At 39.0% G+C, this 27,196-nt stretch overlaps 1 protein-coding gene across 10 annotated transcripts in view; it reads left to right on the top strand.

Moving 5' to 3' along the window:
- The window catches only part of LCLAT1 (lysocardiolipin acyltransferase 1), a 257,617-nt gene that overhangs the window by 205,745 nt on the left and 24,676 nt on the right, over positions 1-27,196 (top strand). Inside the window, exon 7 of one of the 10 annotated variants that reach the window (XM_073791471.1) lies at positions 3,414-3,439. The exons of the other annotated variants lie outside the window; for them this stretch is intronic. Coding sequence (XP_073647572.1) covers positions 3,414-3,424 — 11 coding nt within the window. The 3' untranslated portion in view covers positions 3,425-3,439. Of the gene's footprint in view, positions 1-3,413; positions 3,440-27,196 lie in introns of those variants that run through there. 10 annotated transcript variants of the gene reach the window in all.

Below are 27,196 nucleotides of genomic sequence, written 5' to 3'. Positions count from 1 at the left end.
CTTTTGTTTTAATGATCTGAAATACAGGAGTGATTCTAATGGCGGAAAGCTTAAGCACCATGGCCATCTACTTGGGAGGCTTTGTGGGCACATTGATCCTTGAATGGTGCTCTTTCAGTCACATTAACTCAGCCCTTGTTTCCCATCCCTTGTCTTTAGATTGATCACATTTAAATTTAGAGAAATGAGATCTCTAGAAATGGAGACTACAACTTTCTTTCCGAGACAGTAAAACATAATAACTTAGAACATTTCAATGAGGAAGGAATTGAGCTAGAATCATAATTCCATGTCTTCCTAGCTGTGTGACCTTGCTGATTTATTTAACATTTTATTAGTAAATGAGGGTCATAAAGCTTTACCTAACACACTGTGCTGCTTCAGTGAAATAAAATATATATAAGAAGCTTAGCACTAACATATAATGCAAATTATATAAGAAACAAAATACGTAAGAAATAGTATCTGACACAGAGTAAACACTCAAAAAACTATTTCCTGAAAGTTGTAGTCTTTGGTACAGGGAGTAAATCATCAAAGAAATTATTCAAGAAATGATCCCAGATTTTTCTAGAAAGATGAATGTCTAGATTGAGAGAGCCCAATGAGTGCGCAAGATAATGAAAGGAAAACACCTACCACAAATCATAATCATTATTAAATTTCAGAATACCAGCAACAAAACAAAGATCCTAAAAGCTTCGAAAGAGGGGAAATAACATTCAAAAGATCAGAAATTAGAATGGCATCACAATTGCCCAAAGCAACACTGGTAGAAAAAATAGAGAAAGTCCTTTAATCTTTTGGAGGAAAACGGTTTCCAACTAAGAATTCTGAATATAGCTGAATTCTCCATCAAGTGTGAGGACAGAATAGGTGTTGTCAACAATTTAATATCTCAAAGTTTACCCCTCATGCACCTTTCTTAGGGTGTTAAGGGAGGATGAATTCTAACAAAATAAAGAAGTAAACCAAAAAAGCTAAAGATAGAAGATTCAGGAAACAAGGAAAACAGCCTAGGAAGGGAATCCCCAGGATGATGGTGAAGGAAGATCCAGGATGGTAGCTGCACAGCAGACCTCGAAGACTACAGTCCTGATCAAAGCAGAAGCATGGAGGGTTCCACGAAGAACGTCTCCAAGAGGATGAAACTGATAGACTGTCTGGTGTGTGTGAATGTACGGGAAGGAGATTTGTACTTCTGGCTAAGTTTGGGGATGAACTAATGGCAGGTCTCTAGAAAATTAAGCAAAGGGAAAAAAAAGGCCGTTATTAACTCCAGGGAAAATGATTAGTAGCACAGGAAAAAAATGTAATAGTTACTATACAACTACATTGTGAATATCTGCCTTGTTTTTTAAAGTAGACACCATTGACCTTATCAATATTATGATATAACTGTATTAGGGCCATGGAGGAAGGGAGGAATGGGGAGAAATGCTATAAGAAATGCTACAAAAATCCTCATTTTTCATAGTAGGAAGTTGATAGATAACAGGAAAAATATTAAAAAACTTAGGAAATATCAGCGTAGGCATTTTACATAGCTATATGGAGGTAAACATGAAAATAAACAGCTTAAAATGTTAGAAATGATTATCTTTGGGGAGTGGCATTACAGGTTAGGGAGGAACTGGGCAGGTGATTGCTTTTATATTGACTAGAAGCCACGATCATTACTAATGCTCATCAGTATGGTTCTCCTCTCACTCCATATGTGTCCAAGCTCCCTTCCAGCTAGTCAGGACTGTAGGACCAGCTCTGGCCTAGATAGAGCTGAAGAGGTGTGTGTCATTTCCGGGCTACAACCCTGCGACAATTCAGATTCTCCTTCCCAGGCCTCAGCAACCCGCAAGGGACAAGGACAGACAGGAATGCATTCAGTAGTCTGGAAATCTTTCCTCTGTTCTTTAGAACTGTGACTTCTTAGCTTAGAGAAGACTAAGAAGATTAGGCAAACTTTTCTGGAGAGGGCCAGATAGTAAACATTGTAGGCTGTGCAGGCCATAGTTTCTTTTGCAACTGCTTATCTCTGCTGTTGTGGTGCAAGTGAATAAGGGTCTGTGTTCCACTAAAACTTTATTTATGGACACTGAAATTTGAATTTGATGACTTTCATGTGTCATAAAATATGTTCTTTCGATTTTTTCCCCAACCATTTAAAAATGAAAAAAACATTCTTAGCTCACAGGCTGCACAAACAGAGGTAGAATTGGCCAACCCCTGCTCTAAATATTCAAAGAATTGTTACTCACAAAAGCTAATAGTGATCTCAGGTGGCCTTGGCCAGCAGCGGCTTGAAGCAGGGTTTCAGTTCCCAGCCAGAGACTGAAGTCAGGCCGGGGCAGTGTGAGCACTGAATCCTAGCCGCTAGACCACCAGGGCCCAGTGGCCAGTGACAAGGCTCTGGCCCTTCGGCTTTGCAGAAAAGAATTCCCACAAAGATGGAAAGTAGTGAAACATGTAAAGTGTTTATTAGGAGGAAAAAGAGTACAGTATGTGGGGAAAGGCACACGGGCAGACTCTGAGAGAGAGTAGTGCCCTCGTGGTAGTTTCAGTCACTTATATGGGGCATTTCTTCCGGGTTTCCTTTGGCCAGTCATTTTGATTTACCTGGTTCTGAGTCTGTATTTGGTATATCTCAGGATCCTCCCATGTGTGTCCATGCATCTCTCAGCCAAGATGGATTACAGCGAAGAGGCCTATGGGTAGCCTTGACATCACTCCCCTTTTGACCTCCATGGAGCTTTCTAGTCGGCAAGGTCTCCTTGACTTTGAGAATGAGAAATATATGGTCTCTTATCTGGGCAGGGCCCAGCCTCCTCTCTCAGTTGTCCAGCTATTTTCATCTTGGAGTATTGGTCCACAGGGAATGAACTCCAGCTGTTCACCCTGGGGGGCCTATCTATCTCCTGACTCAATAGTATCATACTGTTTGTTTTTAGGAGACAGAGCTAAAACTGAGAAGTAGGAGTCCCCAGGGAATCAATTTCAGTCTCAAGTTTCCTCACATAATGAGAGCATTTCTACAAATTAGAGCTGCCTACAATGAAAAAGGCTGCCCCAAGGTGTCCCTGTGCTTGAAAGTTTCACCCAGAGGTGGGAAGGCCCACTTGGTGTCCATGCACCCCTTTCATTCTTATATTTCATGGCCCTGTAAGACGATTACGAGGAATCATTCTGATAAAGCTGTTTTAATGTTTTCCAAAGTACAGTCACTTCCCACTGCTTTTAGGACAGTGCTTAGAAAAAATTAGACTAGAGCGTGTGTGTGAGGGGTGAGGGTGGGGGAGGCCATAAGTATTTTAAATTAAGCATTTGTGGTGCCCGGGTTTGCAAAGACGACTTGCTAGCTTAAACATGTTTGCACACAGCAGTATTTTCTAATTTAAATTCAATCCATCTCCAAACAGCCCTAGCCTAGACTAGCTGAAGGTATAAACTTCATTTTCATCTCATCAGGCCACCTGGAAGCTGCAATCAGTGAGTAGTCTTGAAGTCAATAGTCTGTCTGCTTCATTAAAATGTTAATTTCATGGCTTTAATTCTCTTTGTAAAATGTACCACTGCAGGACACTATATGCAGATTTATTCTAAAGCAGATCAATTTGCATGTCACATTTTAGTATATTTATTTCTCCAGATTTCTCTATGTATTGCTATTTTTAGGAATTGCTTTCGTGTTTAAAAAAGTGTTTAAACATCTAAGCTATTTAAGGCAATTTCAGCCTGCAAAATTAATTTTTAAATAATTCTGAAAGCTACTTTCCTCATCAGTGACATAAATCCCACTTCTTGGAGTGAAATATACATCCCTTTTTTCCCCCTATGGCTCTGAATCTCCACCTTTAAAGAAAGATTCAGTAGCAGTTTTGGTGAACAGTCAGAATGAATCTAGATAGTGCCAGGTAGAAAAATGGATGAGCAAAATCTTTGTCATATGAAGTCTTCTCAGTTATCTTTTATGTTTTGAAAGTGCCAATTTAAATACCAAGTTCACATTTTTACTCCTCAAAATCTTGAGTTCTGACTGATTTCCCACAAGGGAACATTAATCAAGAGATAACCAAGAGGCTGCTGCTGCACTGACAAAAACTAAGGCCCCCCTCGCAGTCAGTGCCCCAAACCAGTAATCAGAATGACTGCACTACACAAATGCAGATGACAGTGCTGTAGGGCCTAGACCCTTGTGGGTATCTTGGACTCTTCCTTACACACATGTGCCAGTACCTTTACATCTTGCTGATTTTCCTCATAACTATTTTCTCCTTTAGGTCTCCCTTGCAGACTTCCTTTCCTTTTCTGATCTCCAATGGAAAGACCATTCCCCAAAGTTCTGTCCTCTGCTGTCAGCTCTTTTCTCATTATAGTCTCTCCCTTAGAATATACCTCCATACTGTGACTACCACTATCATCTGTTTGCTAATGATTCTCAAATTTATGCTTCTGACTAACCTGTCTCCTGAGGTCTGACCTACCTGGATCTCCAGTAGGTAGAGACACTTTATCTAGAAGTGTCTCTGTCACCCCAAATACAATATTTCTAATACCAAACTACTTACTTTCTTCTCAGCTTCTCCATTTCTGTTCATCACTGCCACCATTTTTATATATTCATCAAGCCAGAAGTATTCTGGGAGATGGCCCACAAGGATTTAATGTAGGAAATAGAAGAATAGTTCATCTCTTCCTTTTGATGAATGCCCCAAATTTATCTTGTACTAGGCCCACTGAATAGAGTTAAGTACTTCTTAGCCCAAGCATACCCGTAAGAGTCTCTTCCCATTAACAATGACCCAGTGAAATTATAGTTCTCTCTCAGTCATGTACCTTCAACTTCCACTATGGCCACCATGCAGAGATTTATGTTACTCATCTTTAGGCATGGAGGATGGGGGGTTACTTTGATCAAGAGTTTCCAAATCATTTGAAGTTTTTATTGGAATGAACATAATTCCCAGACAGTCCTGAAATTACTCTGTTCTCAAGCTTCATAAGATAAAAGGTAACTCTAAATAAAATAAAATTCAAAAAAAAAAGATAAAAGATAGCTCAAGTCATCACCCCAGGGCTATTGGCTGCTTATGGGCTATAAATCGACCTGCCTTAGTGACTTTTTAAAATAGTTTAGCAAGTGGCATTCCACTTTGTGTTTCTTGGATAAGTAGCTCGTGCAACTCTTTTCTCAGCTACATGACTGAGGATCAGATACAACTGGGCTTATAATTCAGATCCAGTGAGAAAAGCAAGCACCCAATTTTCTGTCCAGTCTTGATACCATCATCACTAATTGTCCCAGGTGACTGGGATATATAAGTCATAAGTTTAAAGCCACGTAAGTTTAAAGTCACCGTTTTAAGATATTATTTAAAATCTCGTATTGATACTTGAATGAAAATGATTATTAACAAGGCTAAGACATTTTTATTAAGCCAGTTATGATAGTTAATTATCACTCACTCAGCAGATATTTATTGAATGTCTATAATGAGACAGCATCGAACTAAGTGCTATATGACATACAAAGACATTGTTAATACTCAGACATTACTCTTGAGGAACCTGTACAATCTAGTAAAATTTCTGACTGAGTTGGTGAGTTAAAAAAAAAAAAATTGTAAGAACTACAAGATTAAAAGCTTTCTGCTTCCATATAATTCAGTGATGAATTCCTAAGGTCAGTTTTTGGAAGTTTCAAGTATTAATGCTTATGTAGGTATTCATAGGGGTCTAGAGCTGATTCTATGACTACTTTTAAGCCATTCTAGACACTAGTAAGATCAAGAATGATTTTTCAGGGAACACACACACACACACACACACACACACACACACACACACAGACACACACACACACACACACACACACCAGAGTAGGAACAGCTTAGTTTGACATTGAAACCGACTTGGAGCTTGGGGCAGGATACAACATACACACACAGAGTTAAGTGATCTCTAATAAGCTGCATCCACAGCAGTACATGAGAGAAATATACTAAGTCAGCCTTAGAATGACTGAGCTTTTTTTCTAGACTGAAAGATACCAGAATATAAGTTTAGCCTTCATTTTAAATGTGCAAGCTAGCGAGTCTTATTGAATGTATTTTGCTATCAAGTTGCCTTTCCGAACTTCCTTGGTGTGGGCAATATTTTTGTATATATACTATGGTTAAGAAAGGTGGAGGCCAAATCTACAGAGAGATTTGAAGACAGTCAAGTCAGAGAGACCCAAAGTCATACTGTGACTCCAGCTGAGCCAGGTATAGAGTATTTCTATTTCTTTAGAGAGAAAAGGAAATATTGCCCCAAGAGTCACTGATGGATTTTCATGAGAATGCTGGATAGTAGCAGCACCATAGAGATAAAACTACAGACAGAGATGAATGAACCACAAGAGAATATTCATTTATATGGTCATCCTACTCACTTATAAACCTTCAGTTTTCTCTGCTAGGCTGGATGTAAGAGATACTTTACTAAAACGAGGTTTATTCATATTAAGTAGCAAATTTACTCATAGCAATGTACATTCACTGGAATAAAAGATAACCTAGGGGCTTCCCTGGTGGCGCAGTGGTTAAAAATCTGCCTGCCAATACAGCAGACACGGGTTCGAGCCCTGGTCCTGGAAGATCCCACATGCCGTGGAGCAGCTAAGCCCATGCGCCACAACTACTGAGCCTGCGCTCTAGAGCCGTGAGCCACAACTACTGAGCTTGTGTGCTACAACTACTGAAGCCCGCGTGCCTAGAGCCTGTGCTCCGCAACAAGAGAAGCCACTGCAATGAGAAGCCTGCTCACCGCAATGAAGAGTAGTGCCCGCTCACCACAACTAGAGAAAGCCCACGCGCAGCAACAAAGACCCAATGCAGCCAAAAATTAAATAAATAAATAAATAAATAAAAACATTAAGAAGATAACCTAGTTTACCCTAGGAATGTGATAGACCATACCATTTCTCACTTTATTACAGGTCAATGAAGGAACCATTTTAAAGTTCACATAGGAGCCCCTAATTCTTTCAAATAGAATTAGGTATTCATAATCATACCTAGAAGAGTAATGGAAAACTTTTCCATTTCAGAAACACAGGCAAGAAAATATACCATAGCCCAGTCCTTTTCCATTGGCCACGTTCTCAATTAGAACAGTGTGTTTCTTCCGCTCTGGGTAAATGTTGATTAATTGATGTTTTGTTTGTAATGTGTTTCAGAAATGGAAAGAATTTCAGTTATATTTGCAGTGTAATAAAATTAAGATATTTAAGTTGTCTAAAAGGCTTTTGCTGCCAAACAACTTTTTGAGAGACTTTTAAAAAGATAATGTAAAGACCAGTTATATTTTTCTAGATCTTAACTTTTAAAAATATGCTTATTGAGAATACCAAAGTACAATTTGGGGGCCTGCGCTCCAGTCCTTTTATGAAATGGAAAGAGCTAACTAAAGCTAGGAGGCAGGAAACCTAGCTTCTAAATTTAGTCCTTTTATTCAGCCAAACTCTAAGCTTCGTCCTTGTATTCAGCCAAACTCTAAGCCTCTTAATCTCTCTGATCTTCAGTTTACCAAACTGAAAATGAGAAATCCTGAACTGCCTCCCTATATTAAATTCTTGACCCTAACCCCAGGGCTTTAGAATCAGATTGACCTAGGTTAAAACCATCACCTTGTCTTACTGGCTTTGTAACCGTGTAAAATTACTTAACTTGGGTCTCAATACCCACTTCATGGGGTTATTGTGAGTATCAAATAAGGTATGAGGAAGTACATAGCCTACTGTTTGCATTTAGTTTCTTTCTTTTATTTTCTTAGGTTTCATAATACAGAGGAATCATTTTTCTAACAGGTACCTGTATGAATAGTAGATCCAAAGCAATGTGGAGAATACAAAGAGAGAAAGACATGCAGCCTGCCCTTGAGTATATAATCTAGTCCGAGAAATATGATTTTGACAAAAACAGTTTAAACTAGAAAAATGGTAAGTGCTATAAGAGAAGTTCACAGAAAGAGCTGTGGAATTTAGAGAAGGGACACAATATATACGTTATCATCAGATCCCAGAGTTCAGATGACTGGGAGAAAATAAAACATAACCTTTGAATGTTATGAGATGTTATCATCTAGTGATAACAACCCACGGTGATGTGTACATTGGAAGTGGATGTTGCCCATCCACGTTGCATCAGTTTGTATTAAAAAGATAATGGATGTTGATAAGCTTCACTGAGAAGGGAGCATCATCACTTCTGAAGTATTCATGCCAAAATGCATAACGTGGATTAAATCATGAGGAAACATGAGACAAACCAAATTGAGAGACCTTCCAGAAAATAATTGTCAACATTGGTTCCTGGATTGGATCCTGAACCAGAAAAAGGACAGCAGTGGAAAAATTGGAAAAGTTTGGGTAAAATTTGATCAACAGATTAGCTAATAGTAAAGTATCAATGTTAATCTGGTTTTATTTAATTGTACTATAGTTGTATAAGATACTAACACTTGGGGAGGGTGGGTGAAGTTTACTGGAAGTCATTTTAGTACTTTGCAACATTTTTGATAAACCTAAAATTATTCAAATTAAAATTCAAAGTAAAATTTTAAAAGAGAATAGATCCTCATATAAATCCTTTGCAGATGAAGATAGCTCAAGTAAAGATCTGTTTTAGATTCAGATGTGAGAATTAAAGGGGAGCTGAGCTGAGCAGTCACAGCAAAGCTGTTCCTAAATTTTAAAATATTTTGACAGGTTTCAGTTGACTCACAACCCAAAACGAAAACGTTGCACATAAAAACCAGAGATCTAAATAATCGCATCTCAGAATTTGTAGTACTCCAGTTTAGAATAAGGTTTACTGGCCAAGATAAACGATCCCCTCCCCTCCGCCATCCCATGATGTGTATTAAAATTATAGTGTTCCATGGCAGTGGGGATTGAGCTTTAAATCCTGCTTCAAAAATGCTGTTAGCTCTTTCCTTCTAAATTTGCAATTATTTGAGTAGATAGGATAACTAATTTAGATTCTTTAATTGGGGGGGCCTGATTTGTGTTTTCTACTGTCCATTAATTACTTAAAAGCACTTATTACTTAATGCAGACCTGGGGTTCAGAGAATTGAGTTAATCATACTCCTTAGTTTATAGGACATTGTTGTTGGTCTTGAGCAAAGCTTCTCTTTTGTCTTTATTGTTTTTTATTTATTCCACTTTTTTCCTGTACCCTACTCCTATTCCTTCCTCCTTCCATAGGTATTCTGATACATGGAATGTGTATCCTTTTGCTTCTATTGTTCCTATAAAATTTTTGGTGTGTTTTGTATTCCTGCATTTTTAAGTTTACACAAATTAGACTGTTTAATATCTCATTGTTTCTTGCTTTTTCACTTAGCATTTTGCTTTTAAAATACATTCATGTTTGTTAACCAAAATTTTAGAAAAGGGGACTTGATTGAAATAAGAAGGTGTTTATGTGAGGTTTATTAGGACTGCAGCCCAGGAGCTGCAGATTCAAGAAGCACTTGAATTGTGTTCTGCCAGACTACAAAATGGGGGAGGTTTATAAAGGCAAAAACCACAAGGTTACAGTTACATGAATTGTTTATCGAGAATTATAATTGGAGCTGGCAAGAAGTAAGGATGCTTGTTAAGTAAGGATTGGTTGGGATCCAAAATGGTTGCATAGTTACAGGGAGAGACCTTGAGACCATAGTGGTGCAGCTGGCAGGTGTTGTTCTGAATGTGATTGGTGGTATCCTTGGGTCTTGTACAGTTCAAAGAAAGTTCAAGTTCTCAGTGGTGCAGAGGCATGTCTGAGACCAGATCCTAGTGGCTGCCTGATTCCATTCTTGTATGCCTGAATTGTGATTCCTCCATTATAATTTCAGTTTGTCATCATGCTGTTAAACGTGTATCTAATCCTTGGCTTCTGACTACTGTCTTCTTCGTGGTGTGTCCCTTCCACATCTCAGTTATTGAGGCTCCCAAAGACAGACATCCAAGGTAGCCTCTAACTCTCACCATCACAAAAGCACTGCTGTTATGCTCTCTGTTGTAGCCATGTGATACATGTCTGCGAGTATGAATTGCTGAGGCAGAGGATTAGGTAGCCTTAATTTGACTAGATCCACCTTGCTCTCCAAAATGGTTACCCCCCTCTAAACTCACTCTGGCAGTGCTTGAGGGTACCTGTACCCTCTCACTCCTACCAGCATTTGGTATTATCCAGCTTTCTACTTTCTGCCAGTCAGATATGTGTACAGTAGTACCTTATTGGTGTTTTGTTTGCATTTGTCTGATTACAGAGGATTTTCATGTGCCAATTAGGTTTCTGCATTTCCTTTTCTATGTTTATATCTTCTGTTTTCCTATTGAGATTCCTATAGTGACTTATTGATTTGTACTAGTTCTTTTTGTGTTATAGATATTAATCCCTTGTTCAGTTTTAAATATTGCAAATATGTCCTTATTCAATTACATATTCATTGAACAGAAACACTTAATGTAATCAAACTCATGAAAATTTTTTTGCCATATAATTTATACTCTTGAAGTTTATTTTTAATGAAACCTTTCTTGCCACTTGATCAGAAAAATAGTCTCCATTTTCTTATGTTAAATATATAACTACCTCTTACATTTAAATTTTTGTCATCTCAAGCCCTCCTTTATTTATTTATTTGTTTATTTTTGGCTGTGTTGGGTCTTCGTTGCTGCACGCGGGCTTTTCTGTAGTTGCGATGAGCGGGGGCTACCCTTTGTTGTGGTGCACGGGCTTCTCATTGCAGTGGCTCCTCTTGTTGCGGAGCATGGGCTCTAGGCACACGGGCTTCAGTAGTTGTGGCACATGGGCTCTAGAGTGCAGGCTCAGTAGTTGTGGCGCACAGGCTTAGTTGCTCCACGGCATGCGGGATCTTCCTGGACCAGGGCTCGAACCCGTGTCCCCTGCATTGGCAGGCGGATTCTTAACCACTGCGGCACCAGGAAAGCTCTCAAGTCCTCCTTTAAATGTGTTGTTGTTGAGGACACAGTTTTATTTTTCTCCAGCACTATGTATTAAGCAACCTGTCATTCCCTCATTGATTTGTCATGTCATCTTTGTTGTACATTAAGTTCCCATATATCCATGAGAATGGCTTTGAACTCTATTCTCTATTGCATTAGTCTTTTTTTTTGAGGCATCTGATGTTTGTTGTTCTGTAACGACTTGATTCTTTTAGAATGTAAAATGCCGTTTCTTCTAAATTTCAAGGAACTGGTTCATGCATATGTTAAACCAGAATATTCTTCTTGCTTTCAGAACTGTTTAGGCATTTCAGCCCACAGTGATCTTGTCCTTCTCTGAACTCATAGTACTCATTTTCCATGACACTCACTTTACTTCTCTTTAAAATTTTGTATTAACTTTTATTAATTTCCCTTGTTATTACTTAACTTTTCACATGATTATATCTTATATTTCCACGTCTTTGAGTCTTCCATAGTAGCTGTAGCTAGCACAGGATCTGCAGTCGTCATCATAGCCATGATTTACTGAGCACTTACTAGACTTTTCATCAGTACCTTTGATTTGATGGATGTATGTCTTAACTGAATTGTAAGCACATAAGGACAATGACTGACTTAAAGGATGTAGGACAGACATCCAGTTTCTAGATGTACTAATTGAACGCAGTCATATCTTCTGCAGCAGGACTTTTTTCCCCCAATCATTAAACTTTGTGTTATATCTGAATCTCTCCATGTTGAAAAAAAAAGTTTTAATTTACCTATTTTTTCTTTCCCTTTGTATTTTCAGTAATTGCATTTTACTGTTTTCCTTAATGAACCAAGAGAAAAGCAGTTGTGGTAAATAAATCATGTGCAGGGGAAAGCAATATATTATAATTAGGATTCCATTATCATTTAATTAGGCATTCCATTACTGAATTGGTGTCTCTGGCTTCCCCTGGTCTCTAATTCTGAAACAAATTCTTCTTTGTGGACAAATATTAGCCTGTAATAATTAGAGGATCCATCTATGCTAAGGCTTTTTATTAAATCTCTTTCTGATTAAGATAGCTCCCCAAGTACAGACTGATTTAATTTAATATGATTTATCCACTTGTATATCAAGGTCTGGTGGAAAGTGTTTTTAACACCAGAGCATTAGGAATATTAAGATCATCTTTATATTCACAGATCTTTCAGGTATTTAAGACCTTGCTGTTTGAATAGTTCTATAAACCAAGGTCTGATGTCACTGCTAAATTCAAGAATGTCACAAGTGCTGTAACAGCCTGTCATTGAAAACAGGAGACTTAGTCTGTTTTAAATTAAAATACTGACCTTATATATTCTTATGTTCCTTTGGTTTGGGAATCAGTTTTCATCCCAACTAGTTGGTTCACCACATTAAATACGTCTTTTCTGTTTTACCAGAAGTTCAGTTTTAATAGAAACAAGCATTGTAGATAAATACTCTGAAATGAGGGCCTCCATGGACATGAGTGTAACTTGTCCTTTTTTTTTTAAACTCCTTGGACTTGACCATTATTGCGTCCTCACCCTTTACTTTCTTTCTGCTTTTCCTCTATTTTTCATTGATGGACATTTAATAGATACTGAAATTAATTTTGCTTGGGGTCTTTTTTCTTCTTTCTTAATCAACTTTCCCCCAACATTCCTCCCTTACATTATTCAAGTCTGGCCTCACCACTTGCTCTTATAACCTTGTCTAACCCTTTTGTCCAGCTTTTTTTGTTGTTGTTGTTCTTTTAGCCCTTCCTCTTCCCCACTATGTGTGCAAGAGAAAGTTTGCATTGCTGTCTCCATGTGAATGTGACTAAAGCTATGTGAATTAACTATATGAAGCCAAAGCATATATTCTAATTTGCTGCAGCCAGAAAAACCCCTGAAAATACTGTCCCTTTTTTGTGATATCAAGAAAGTCCATTATGAAGCAAACTAAATGATGTGTTCTGATCATAATTTAGCTCCAGTTTCTGGAAATCCCAGGGAGGGGAGGGGTGAATGGGTGTGTGTGTTTGTGTGCACACGTTCTCAGTTGAGTAGGAGAGGGCGGGCGGACCATGAGGGCAGAAGGAAAGGCAGTCCAGCGTCCTGTGACTTCCGAGTTCCCATTTCCTGCCAAGCCCTTTGATTACCAGCTCCCTGAGAGCTGCTGACTCTTCCTTTTCCCTCTCCATCACCCTCCTCTGCCCCTTGTGAACTATTCTGTTTGGAAACAGTGGTTTGGTAGGAACCTGAGTCAGCAGGGCAAAAGTTGAGAGAAGGTGCTTTGGAGTCAGGACTGGAAGTGGAGGGATCTCAGACCAAGTCAGGCTAAGATTCTTAACGGGTCTGGACGTGGTGTGAAGGACTCTAAGCACCTTGTCTGGTCAGCGGGGGGAGGTGGTTGATGAACTCGTTAGCAGGCCACATGAAATAATAGGATGAAATACTGTGGTCATTTGCAGAAGAGACCCCCCTGGGAAGAGGTCAAAGTAGAAATAGTGTGTCATGTAAGTAAGGCAGCAATTACTGTATTCAGAGTAATGTCTGCACTGATGGAAACGCCAGCTCTGCGAGATTTTTTTCCAGCAAGTGAGAACCCTATGTGTCTCATGGACAGAAAGAAAAATAGCACAGTAGAGAAATTACAAGGCTTTCTTTGAGGAGATTGGTGGTTCGCTTTAAAGACATATTTTTGGAGTTGATGAGGAAACGAATGCTTCTACTGTAATTCTTCAATTAAGGAAGAGGCAACATTCCAGCAGGCTTAATGAAGTATCTTTTGTTGATAGAGAGAAATGATACAGAAAGCACTCAGTATTGCATTACATAATTTCAGGAAAGAATTTCAGTTTAAATATAGCATTATATACTTAGCATTGTCAAATATGCCATAAACTAGAAAATATTCATCTGGGGGTTTGAAGGTAGTGGGAGAGGGGGAATATCAAACTCACTCAGCTCTATGCACATTGAATAGACCCCTAGCTTCCTACCCTTGTGGCAGCCTGTAGATGTCCTAATCTTGGTCAGTTAGCTCCCTTGCCCTACTCTTACTGCCCCACACGTGTGACCTTGATTCCCAGTACATCACCTGAAACCTTTTATCATCTCAGGTTGCCCAAAACCCGTGAAGAATACTGGTGCTTTAACAATAATATAGCAGTGTTTGCACAAATAGAGTTAGAGAATGGCAGAAGCGCAGGTATCTGAGGCTTAAATTAACAAAGAATGTCTGATGCTCACAGAAGAACAAAAGCATAAACCCCTGTCTTCCTTCTCTTCTCAGGTCTGGAGGATCATTAATCACAATTACTGTCGAGTGACAGCCTCCCAGTACCTCTTTCTCCTGCAGGCTGTTAGCAAAGGCTCTATTCTCAGGTACTCTTCCTGGCAGAAATATACCACAGAGGGAGGCTCAGCTCAGTTTCCCTTTTTCTGCTCATTCAATGTATTCAGTAAACAGCTATTTCCCGAGCACACTGAAGAAGCACTGGGGATATGCCAGTGAGTAAAAGCGACAAAATTACTACCCTGTGGTGCTTTCATTTTAGCAGGAGGAAAACGGGCGGTAAACAAGTAAGTAAAACATATAGTATGTCCAATGATGAGGCCTATAGAGGAAAAATAAATCAGGGAAGAGGAAAGCCTGCTATCTTAAATAGGGTCCTTGGGGCCTCCCTGAAAAGGCGAATTTGGGGGAAGAACATCTCAGGTGGAGAAATAGCTCGGGTCCTGGGAGTGTGCGTGGTGTGTTCAAAGGAGAACACAGAACTCAGTGAGGCGGGAGCAGCTAGTCTGGTGGGCAGTAGAAGAAAACGAGGGCTGAAGGGTAGCAGGTTGCCAGGTGAGTGTAGGATTTTGACGTTTTCCCTGCATGAGATGGGGTGAGGAGACCAAGGTGGGTTATAATGTAGTGAGTAACATTCTGAAAGGATTACTCTGGCTGCTGTGCTGAAACGAATCTGTAGGAGGGAGGGCGGTCAGAGAAACCAGTTAGAAAGATATTTGCAATAATCCGGGTGGGAGGTGGTAGCTTGAGGTAAAATTGGGGAGGTGGCGAGAGCTGGCTAGACTCTGCATCTATTTAAAGTAGAGCCAATAGAACCTTGTGATGGAACGCATGTGGAGTATATGAGAGAGAGAGGAAGCAAGGATGACTTCAGGCTTCTTGGTCTGAACTGGAGGAAGGACACTTTGCCTTTAATTGAGACAGAGATGGTGGGAAGCACAGGTTTGCAGGGAGAGACCAAGAAGAAGTTCCATTGGGGCCATGTTAAACTTGAGATACTAATTAGACATCCAAGGGGAGATGCCAAGTTAGTAGTCAGATATATGAGTCTGCAAGGGAAAGAGGCAGGCTGGAGGTACAGATTTGGGAGGCATCAGCACATATTTGGTACTTAAAGCTTTAAGACTGGAAGAGATCACCTCGGGAATGAGTGCAGATAAACTAATAAAATCCAAGACTTGAGAGTGATCAGTGAGTCAGGAAAAGCACCAAGAGAGTAATATGGGAAGGAAATAAGGTAAAATAGTTTTTCAAGGAGGAAGAGAGTCATTGGATTTGGTTTTTTTTGAAGGTCACTGATGACTTTGATGAGAACAGTTTTGGTGGAGTGGTGAGGGCAAAGCTTAACGGGCATAGGTCCAAGAGAGAGATGAGAGAGGATTGAAGATGGTGAGTATAGACAAAGCAAGATGTTTAGCTATGTAGGTGAGCAGAGAAGTGAGCAGTAGTTAGGAGGACACATGGCAAGAGGGAATGACGGGAGGAATTATACCCATGTTGATAGGCAAGACAGGAGTGATTGGTTATTGCTGGAGAAATATCATCATCAAATATCACTGGAGTAGACAGGATGATAGAGCACATAGGTGGAGGGAATTGGCACTAAATAGGAGTATGGACAGGTCATCCATATAAAGAAGAGTAGGCAGAGTATATGGACTTACATGCAAGTAGGTGGGTAGATGGGGTGGTAAGAGTTTGTAGAAGTTTCTTATGATTTATTTTCTCAGAGAAATAGGATGAGAATGAGGGATGATGAGGAACTGTAGTGGAGGTTTAAAAGAAAAACAAAGGCATGAAATACTCAAATCTGGGCAGTTGGGACACAGAATGGATTAAAGAAATAGGTATGATTGCCAAGAAGTAGAGGGCCAAGTTTTGGCTAATAATCACAGATTTACCAAGGACTCCCACTAGCCTCCATTCCCAGCCAAAAAATCAAATACTCCCCCCCAAAGCACGTACCCATCCAGTAGACTCAAGTGAGTCTCTGGGTGAGGAGGAGGCAGCAAAAGGAAAAACCTCCAGTAGCCAGAGGGGTTATGTAGGTGTGTGAAGTGAAAGGGAGTGCAAAACCTTAGGAACCGAGCATTCAAATCCAGTTTCATTTATTGGCTCTGTGGAGCTATGGGGAAAATTTTTACCAGGGAAAGGTAAATTATACGTCAGGAGGACTAAATCAGATTTCTTTCTGGTTATGTCTTAAGACTGGTTGCATGGTTAAGACTTCTTGAAATCTACTCATATCCAAGTATGGATCATCTTGTTTAAAGTACTGAAATGAGACCCTTCCCTGTTCAGTAAAGGGGGAGAGAGCGCTAGATTACAGAGCAGGAGCCTCTGGACGCGCAGAGGGAGAGTAGTGACCACCTCTCCGTCAGCCTTCTGCGCTGTTCTGCCCAGGCCCGGCCTGGTCTACAGCCACTGTGTGTGAGTAACTCAAAGCGGTGCGAGGTAATCTCAACGCAAGTGTCCCACCTTCTGTGCCGCTGAGAAGGTGCTGCTGTTGAGTTGCTGTGGCACATGAGGGGATTGGTGCTCTGTTTTGGGTGGTGGCAGAGGGAGTACTTGGCCGGGGGGGATGGTTACAATGGGTATGTTAAACCAGTTCCCAAAGGTTTTATAAGTTTCTGTGTCATGGTGTTGGTTAAAAGCAGAAATAAATCCTCCAAAATCTGAACGATTAAACAGATTAGATGCTATACTGTTTTAATATTGAAGGGTACAAGGGTGTGTATGTGTGTGCTTTGATTGATGAACCTGAAGCCCTGCCCCCACTGTGGTGATCTAATATATTAGAGACTCTGCTTCTAAAATATTGGTCTCAAGACACATTGTCTCCCACTTGTCTTGTCATCTTTATTCTTTTCTGTGTCAATCCTAATTGATTTGTAACTGCTTCAGAATTATGTTGATTCAACCCTTTCCTGTCTAGATAGTAGCAAGAAAACATTTCAGATATTTGTGACCCTGAAAGATATTAGGGTGGTAGAAATTTTTAAATGTCAGGTTGCACTAAGCGTAATTTCTTAATTAGGGAATTATATTAGCCAAGAAAGGGAAAAAGGTGCAAAACAATACTGCAAAGCTTATTGATATGTCAGTGTTTATTTGAATGAATAGGAAAGTGTTGTTTCCAGTAAAATGCTAATACCAAAAAAATCATTAAAAATTAGTGCATGTGGGGGCTTCCCTGGTGGCGCAGTGGTTGAGAGTCCGCCTGCCGATGCAGGGGACACGGGATCGTGCCCCGGTCTGGGAAGATCCCACATGCCGCGGAGCGGCTGGGCCCGTGAGCCATGGCCGCTGAGCCTGCGCGTCCGGAGCCCGTGCTCCGCAACGGGAGAGGCTACAGCAGTGAGAGGCTCGCGTACCGCAAAAAAAAAAAAAAAAAAAAAAATTAGTGCATGTGAATAAATTTTGGACTTGTTTCAAACTTTAAATACTGTGTTTTCTAACATTTTGGTTTGATGAGAATCCAACCAGCAGAAATAAAGCTCTATTTGGACTATAGCAGATATTACAAATTTGTTATATCACTTAAGTATTTTAGAGTTCATATTTGAAAAGCTTTAAAAAACAACTTGTAGAGGTACAGTCTACTTGCCTTAAAGTGCAAGTACATTTTAACTGTACAATTAGATACGTTTTGATAAATGCATAGTCACATAACTACCACCATAATCAAACTACAGAACATCCCATCACCCCTAAAAGTTCTCATATGACCCCATTTGCAGTCAGACCTCTCCTCTGAACCCCCCAGTTCCTAGAAACTGCTCATCTTCTGTCCCTATAGTTTTGCCTTTTCTAGATTTTTATATAAATGGAATTAAATGGTATGGAGTTAACTGTATCTGGCTTCTTTCACTTAGCATAATGCTTTTAAGTTTCGTCCATACTGTTTTATGTATCAGTTTATTCCTTTTTATGGCTGAGTCGTATTCCACTGTATGGAATATGCTCCAATTTGTTTACCCATTCATGGATTGATAGATATTTGGGTTGCTTACAGTTTTAGAATATTATGTATAAAATTGCTACAAACATTTGCATAAAAGAATTTGCTTATGTTTTCTTGGGTAAATACCTAGGAGTGTGATTAGTGGGCCATTGCGAAACTCTTCTCCAAAGTGGCTGTACTAGCTTACATTCCCATCAGCAGTGTGGCAGACAGAGAACCAGTTGTTTGGCATCTTCATCAAAACTTGATATTGTCAGTTTTTTTAATTCTAGCCATTCCGTTAAGTATGTAGTGGTATCTTACTGTGGTTTCAGTTTGTATTTCCCTAATAAGTAAAGATGTTAAGCATCTTTTCCTGGATTTACCTGCTTTTCATATAACTTCCTTGGAATTGGTTTGCAGTTATTTTCTCCCAATCTGTGGCTTGCCTTTTCATTTCCTTCATATTGTCTTATGCAGAGTCAAGGTGTTTAATTTTGATGAAGTACAATTTCTCCGTTGTTTCCTTTCTTGTTTTTGTTCTCTGTGACCTATCTAAGAAATGTTGCCTAGCCCAGGTCACAAAGATTTTCCTTTATGTTTTCCTACAGAAATTATATAGTTTTAGTATTTACATTTAGGCCCACAATCCATTTTGAGTTAATTTTTGTATATGGTATGAAGTAAGCATCAAATTTGTTTCTTTGCCTTTACATGTAGATATCCAGTTGTTCCATTACCATTTATTGCAAAGACCATCTTTTCTCCATTGAATCAGGCAACTTTGTTGAAAATGAATTGGCAGTATAAGTATGAATCGTTCCTGGACTCTGTTCTGTTCCACTGAGCGATACGTCTAGCCCTCCTCCAGCACCACACTGTTTTGATTACTTGAACCTTTAGAAAGAGTCCTTAAGTTAGCTAGTGTAAGGTCCCCAACTTTGTTCTTCTTTTTCAAAGTTGTTTTGTTATTCTAGTTACTTTGCATATCTATATAAAATTTAGAATCAGTTAACTTATACCCAGCATACTAGGAGCTTTGATTGAGATTGCTTTGAATCTGTAGATCAGTTTGGAGGACAAATATCCTCTTAACAATAGTGAATCTTCCAATCTATGAACATCGTACAACCATAAGTTGTTTTACTGTGCCTTGCTTTATTGCACTTCACAGGTACTGCGTTTTTTTACAGATTGAAGGTTTGTGGCAACCCTGTGTTGTCAGATGATGGTTGGCATTTTTTAGCAATAAAGTATTTTTTAATTAGGCATGTACTTTTTTTTAGACATAATGCTATTGCACACCTAATAGACTACAGTATAGTGTAAACATAACTTTCATATGCACTTAGAAACCCCAAAATTTGTGACTCAGTTTATTGTGATACTCCCTTCATTGTAGTAGTCTGGAACCGAACCTGCAATATCTCCAAGGTATGCTTGTAATCTCTCCAATTACTTAGGTCTTTCAAATTTCTCTCAGTAATGTTTGTAGTTTGCAGTCTTGCACATATTTTGTTAAATTTACCCCCAAATGTTTTATATTGTTGATGATAAAGTAAATGATATTCTTTAAAATTTGAATTTCTAACTGTTCATTGCTAGCATACAGAAATAAGTTTATTTTTATATTGAACTTGTATTCTGCAACTTTGCTAAATCCACTTATTATTCCAGTAGCTTTTTGATAGTCTATCAAATTGTCTGTAAATAAAAGGCAGTTTTACTTTTTCCTTTTCAATCTGTTTGCCTTTTCTTTCTTTTTCTTGCCTGTTATAATGACTAGAACCTCTAATACCATGTGTCTGGTAATAAATGCTAACATATTAATGTAGTACAGATCTTACCTAACCTCTTGTTAAGCATCTCTGTTCTAGTGAGCTGCTAAGAACAGGAAAAAAGATGAGAACAACTGGTTTTTATCATACGTTAACCTTATGTCTTTATATACTCCTTTAAACACTTTATATACTACTTTAAAACTTAAAAAAAAAAAACCTGCTATTAAGTGTAGCCTCAGCTGCATGAGTACTGGTGTTAAAAAGTAGTAATATGAAACTTACTATCCCACATGGCTCTAAGATTCAGACCAGAGCTCTCTCTTTAGCCTTCAGGGTTTAGCCTTCAGGGTTCAGACCACCAGACTTTCTGCTCCCCTGGCATTAGTCAGTAAACCTCTGTTAGATGCCTGCAGCCTTGCTCACTTCCAGTCCTCGCTCCTCCCTGCCCGCCAGTACCACTGAGGAAGTTTTCTACAAATATGAAACTGTACTTAAGTATTCTAGTACTAATAAAAAGGGAACTTTACTCATGCACCTATTTTGTTTTTTTCTTTTTCCTTTCCTCTTCTTTTACTAGTATATAAAGAAATGAGACTGACTGGGAAACTAGGTTGAATTTGGAGGTCAAGAATGCCACTCTTTCCAATCCAGCCCAGATATACAACTATGACACTGGGCATGCCAAATACACAAGAATGATTTTAGTGGTAAACGTAGAAGCCACCAGGTTTTCAGGCAAAACTACAGCGTTGGAAGAGTTGGGGTTTGCCTTCTTCCTTTTAAAATTTCTCTTGTTAATGCTAGCTATATTGTTCCCTCTTGCTGTCTCAGTTATCTGAAATCATACCCAGCAAGATCTCTCTCCAGTACCCCAAAGCGGGGAATAAACTCTTATCAATACCCTAATCAAAATCTCACACTATGTGAGCACAACTATGGCAGTTACTGTTCTAATTAAGTAAGTCACTGTGTAATGAGAATTAGAGCAAATTGTTTTTATCTTAAGTAAATTGTAAAATAATTTTAATAGACAACATTCATCAACCACTTACTAGGATGATCTCATATAATCCTCCCAGAGGTGTATGTTTCCCAAGCCACACGTTAGCAAGGAGTGGAACTAGACGACGAACCCACAGTCTTATCTGATTCTAAGAACCCAGCTCTTAAACACAACTCCTCACAGTCTCCTCTGCTTAGAACCATCCTTACAACCTAATGTTCTCCAAAATGTGGCCCTCCAACCCTCTGCATCAGAGCAGAATCTCCTGGAGTGCCTGTTAAAATGTAGATTCCTTGATCTCACCCATACATGCTAAATGAGAATCTCTGGGAATGAGGTCCAGGACTCTTCATTTTCATTTAGTTCCCCAGGTGATTCTTAGGCCACTGAAGGTTGAGAACCACTGTCACAGCCTCTCCTTCTCAACTAAGGAACAGATCTCAGCAGTTTGTAGGAACTGCCATAAAATGGTAGCTCTGCATGCTCCATAAGAACCTGTAGTCAACCTCTTCAGATAAATTTAGAAAACAAACTCTTCGTTTTCCATACAGCCGTCTCTAACAGTTAGGTGCCCTTGCTCTTTATTCTCAAAATGCCACTTGATAACTCAAGAGTACAACAAATCTCTAGAAGAAATGTCCTTCCCCAAAATAATGCCTCAAAAAAGAAGCAGTCCTTGACATTCGATATTTCTTAATGTATATTGTTTTAGTTTCCTAGGCTGCCATTAGAAATCACCACAGACACACATTTCCCACTGGCTGAATGTAGGGAGGCACAGGCGGGAGCCAGAGCCAGGGGTCTTGTATTGCGCTGCTGCGAGTGCGGAGCCCTCTCCAAGTCCTGCCCGGATACAGGAGAGAGGATAGTCAAAAACAAGAGTTGGGACAGATGGTAAAATGGAGTGATGAAACTACAATGGAAAATCTCAGTCTGGAGAGGTCCTAGGGAAGACAGATTCTCAGAACTGTATAGCAGGGAATAGGGAAAAGAACTGTAATAAGTTGGACTTTGTCTGTTTTTGTTGGGACGTGGAGTTAAAAAGGAAGCAGAATGATTTAGCCATGTGGATGACAGGGTCTTGGTGCTCTGGCCAGGTGTCAGGCCTGAGCCTCTGAGGTGGGAGAGCTGAGTTCAGGACATTGGTCCACCAGAGACCTCCCGGCACAACATAATATCAAACTGCCAAAGATTTCCCAGACATCTCCATCCTAACGCTAAGACCCAGCTCCACCCAACGACCAGCAAGCTACAGTGCTGGACACCCTATGCCAAACAACTAGCAAGACAGGAACACAACCCCACCCATTAGCAGAGAGGCTGCCTAAAATCATACTAAGTTCACAGACACCCCGAAACACACCACCGGACACAGTCCTGCCCACCAGAAAGACAAGATTCAGCCTCATCCACCAAAACACAGGGACCAGTCCCCTCCACCAGGAAGCCTACACAACCCACTGAACCAACCTTAGCCACTGGGGGGCAGACACCAAAAACAACGGGAACTACAAACCTGCAGCCTGTGAAAAGGACACCCCAAACACAATAAGTTAAGCAAAATGAGAAGACAGAGAAATACACAGCAGATGAAGAGCAAGGTAAAAACCCACCACACCAAACAAATGAAGAGGAAATACACAGTCTACCTGAAAAAGAATTCAGAGTAATGATAGTAAAGATGATCCAAAATCTTGGAAATAGAATGGAGAAAATAAAAGAAACGTTTAACAAGGACCTGGAAGAACTATAGAGCAAGCAAACAATGATGAATAACACAATAAATGAAATTTAAAATTCTCTAGAAGGAATCAATAGCAGATAACTGAGGGAGAAGAACAGATAAGGGACCTGGAAGATAAAATAGTGGAAATGACTACCATAGAGCAGAATAAAGAAAAAAGAATGAAAAGAATTGAGGAGAGTCTCAGAGGCATCTGGGACGACATTAAACATACCAACATTCAAATTATATGGGTCCCAGAAGAAGAAGAGAAAAATAAAGGGACTGACAAAATATTTCAGGAGATTATAGTTGAAAACTTCCCTAATACGGGAAAGGAAATAGTCAATCAAGTCCAGAAAGAGCAGAGAGTCCCATACAGGATAAATCCAAGGAGAAACACTCCAAGACACATAGTAATCAAACTATCAAAAGTTAAATACAAAGAAAAAATATTAAAAGCACCAAGGGAAAAGCAACAAATATCATACAAGGGAATCCCCATAAGGTTAACAGCTGATGGTTCAGCAGATACTCTGAAAAACCAGAAGAGAGTGGCAGGATATATTTAAAATGATGAAAGGGAAAAACCTACAACCAAGATTACTGTACCCAGCAAGGATCTCATTCAGATTCAGTGAAGAAATTAAAACATTTACAGACAAGCAAAAGCTAAGAGAATTCAGCACCACCAAAGCAGCTTTACATCAAATGCCAAAGGAACTTCTCTAGGCAAGAAACACAAGAGAAGGAAAAGACCTACAATAACAAACCCAAAACAATTAAGAAAATGGTAATAGGATCATACATATCGATAACTACCTTAAATGTAAATGGATTAAATACTCCAACCAAGAGACATAGACTGGCTGAATGGATACAAAAACAAGACCCATATATGTGCTGTCTACAAGAGACCCACTTCAGAAATAGGGACACGTACAGACTGAAAGTGAGGGGATGGGAAAAGATTCTCCATGCAAATGCAAATCAAAAGAAAGCTGGAGTAGCAATACTCATATCACATAAAATAGACTTTAAGGAATGTTACAAGAGACAAGGAAGGAGGACACTACATAATGATCAAGGGGTCAATCCAAGAAGATATAACAATTATAAATATATATGCGCCCAACATAGGAGCACCTCAATACATAAGGCAAATACTAACAGCTATAAAAGGGCAAATTGACAGTAACACAGTAATAGTAGGGGACTTTAACACCCCACTTTCACCAATGGACAGATCATTCAAAATGAAAATAAATAAGGAAACACAAGCTTTAAATGATGCATTAAACAAGATGGACTTAATTGATGTTTATAGGACATTCCATCCCAAAACAACAGAATACACTTTCTTCTCAAGTGCTCATCAAATATTCCCCAGGATAGATCACATCTTGGGTCACAAATCAAGCCTTGGTAAATTTAAGAAAACTGAAATCATATCAAGTATCTTTTCCAACCACAACGCCATGAGGCTAGATATCAAGTACAGGAAAAAAACTGTAAAAAGTAAAAACACATGGAGGCAAAACAATACACTACTAAATAACCAAGAGATCACTGAAGAAGTCAAAGAGGGAATCAAAAAATACCTAGAAACAAATGACAATGAAAACACGACGACCCAAAACCTATGGAATGCAGCAAAAGCAGTTTTAAGAGGGAAGTTTATAGCAATACAATCCTACCTCAAGAAACAAGAAACATCTCAAATAAACAACATAACCTTACACTTAAAGCAATTAGAGAAAGAAGAACAAAAAAACCCAAAGTTAGCAGAAGGAAAGAAATCATAATCATCAGATCAGAAATAAATGAAAAAGAAATGAAGGAAACGATAGCAAAGATCAATAAAACTAAAAGCGGGTTCTTTTGAGAAGATAAACAAAATTGATAAACCATTAGTCAGACTCATCAAGAAAAAAAGGGAGAAGACTCAATAGAATTAGAAATGAAAACAGAGAAGTAACAAATGACACTGCAGAAATACAAAGGTTCATTAGAGATTATTACAAGCAACTATATGCCAATAAAATGGACAACCAGGAAGAAATGGACAAATTCTTAGATAAGCACAACCTTCCGAGACTGAACCAGGAATAAATAGAAAATATAAAGAGACCAATCACAAGCACTGAAATTGAAACGGTTATTAAAAATCTTCCAACAAACAAAAGCCTAGGACCAGATGGCTTCACAGGCGAATTCTGTCAAACATTTAGAGAAGAGCTAACACCTATCCTTCTCAGACTCTTCCAAAATACAGCAGAGGGAGAAACACTCCCAAACTCATACTACCAAAACCAGACAAAGACATCACAAAAAAAGAAAACTACATGCCAATATCACCGATAAACATTGATGCAAAAATCCTCAACAAAATACTAGCAAAGAGAATCCAACAGCACATTAAAAGGATCATACACCATGATCAAGTGGGGTTTATCCCAGGGATGCAAGGATTCTTCAATATACACAATTCAATCAATGTGATACACCATATTAACAAATTGAAGGAGAAAAACCATATGATCATATCAATAGATGCAGAAAAAGTTTGACAAAATTCAACACTCATTTATGATAAAACCCTCCAGAAAGCAGGCATAGAGGGAACTTACCTCAACATGATAAAGGCCATATACAACAAACCCACAGGCAACATCGTTCTCAATGGTGAAAAACTGAAACCATTTCCACTAAGATGAGGAACAACACAAGGTTGCCCACTCTCACCACTGTTATTCAACCTATTTTTGCAAGTTTTCACTACAGCAATCAGAGAAGAAAAAGAAATAAAAAGAATCTAAATCGGCAAAGAAGTAAAACTGTCACTGTTTGCAGATGACATGATACTATATGTAGAGAGTCCTAAAGATGCTACCAGAAAACTACTAGAGCTAATCAATGAATTTGGTAAAGTAGGAGGATACAAAATTAATGCACAGAAATCTCCTGCATTCCTATACACTAATAATGAAAAATGTGAAAGAGGAATTAAGGAAACACTCCCACTTACCATTGCACAAAAAGAATAAAATACCTAGGAATAAACCTACCTAAGGAGACAAAAGACCTGTATGCGGAAAACTATAAGACATAGATAAAAGAAATTAAAGATGATACAAACAGATGAAGAGATACACCATGTTCTTGGATTGGAAGAAACAACATTGTGAAAATGACTATACTATCCAAAGATTCAGTGTAATCCCTATCAAACTATGAATGACATTTTTCACAGAACTAGAACAAAAAATTTCACAATTTGTATGGAAACACAAAAGACCCCGAATAGCCAAAGCAATCTTGAGAAAGAAAAACGGAGCTGGAGCAATCAGGCCCCCTGACTTCAGACTATACTACAAAGCTACAGTAATCAAGACAGTATGGTACTGGCACAAAAACAGAAATATAGATCAGTGGAACAGGATAGAAAGCCCAGAAATAAACCCACACACATATGGTCACCTTATCTTTGATAAAGGAGGCAAGAATATACAGTGGAGAAAAGACAGCCTCTTCAATAAGTGGTGCTGGGAAAAGTGGACAGCTCCATGCTAAAGAATGAAATTAGAACATTCCCTAACACCATGCACAAATATAAACTCAAAATGGATTAAAGACCTAAATGTTTGGCCAGGCAGTATAAAACTCATAGAGGAAAACATAGGCAGAACACTGTATGACATAAATCACAGCAAGGTCCTTTTTGACCCACCTCCTATAGAAATGGAAATAAAAACAAAAATAAACAATGGGACCTAATGAAACTTAAAATCTTTTGCACAGCAAAGGAAACCATAAACAAGACAAAAAGACAGCCCTCAGAATGGGAGAAAGTATTTTCAAATGAAGCAACTGACGAAGGATTAATCTCCAAAATTATAAGCAGCTCATGCAGCTCAATATCAAAAAAAACAAACAGCCCAATCCAAAAATGGGCAGAAGACCTAAATAGACATTTCCCCAAAGAAAATATACAGATTGCCAACAAACACATGAAAGGCTGCTCAACATCACCAATCATTAGAGAAATGCAAATCAAAACTACAATGAGGTATCACCCCACACCAGTCAGAATGGCCATCATCAAAAAATCTACAAACGATAAATGCTGGAGAGGGTGTGGTGAAAAGGGAACCCTCTTGCACTGTTGGTGGGAATGTAAATTGATACAGCCACTATGGAGAACAGTATGGAGGTTCCTTAAAAAATTAAAAATAGAAATGCCATACAACCCAGCAATCCCACTACTGGGCATATACCCTGAGAAAACCATAATTCAAAAAGAGTCATGTACCACAATGTTCACTGCAGCTCTATTTACAATAGCCAGGACACGGAAGCAACCTAAGTGTCCATCAACAGATGAATGGATAAAGAAGATGTGTAACATATATACAGTGGAATATTACTCAGCCATAAAAAGAAACAAAATTGAGTTATTTGTAGTGAGGTG

Source organism: Tursiops truncatus, chromosome 14, assembly GCF_011762595.2.
Source record: "Tursiops truncatus isolate mTurTru1 chromosome 14, mTurTru1.mat.Y, whole genome shotgun sequence".
NCBI classification, from domain to species: domain Eukaryota; kingdom Metazoa; phylum Chordata; class Mammalia; order Artiodactyla; family Delphinidae; genus Tursiops; species Tursiops truncatus.
Note: the sequence above shows the minus strand (reverse complement) of the source record. Positions and strands in the feature narration are given on the sequence as shown.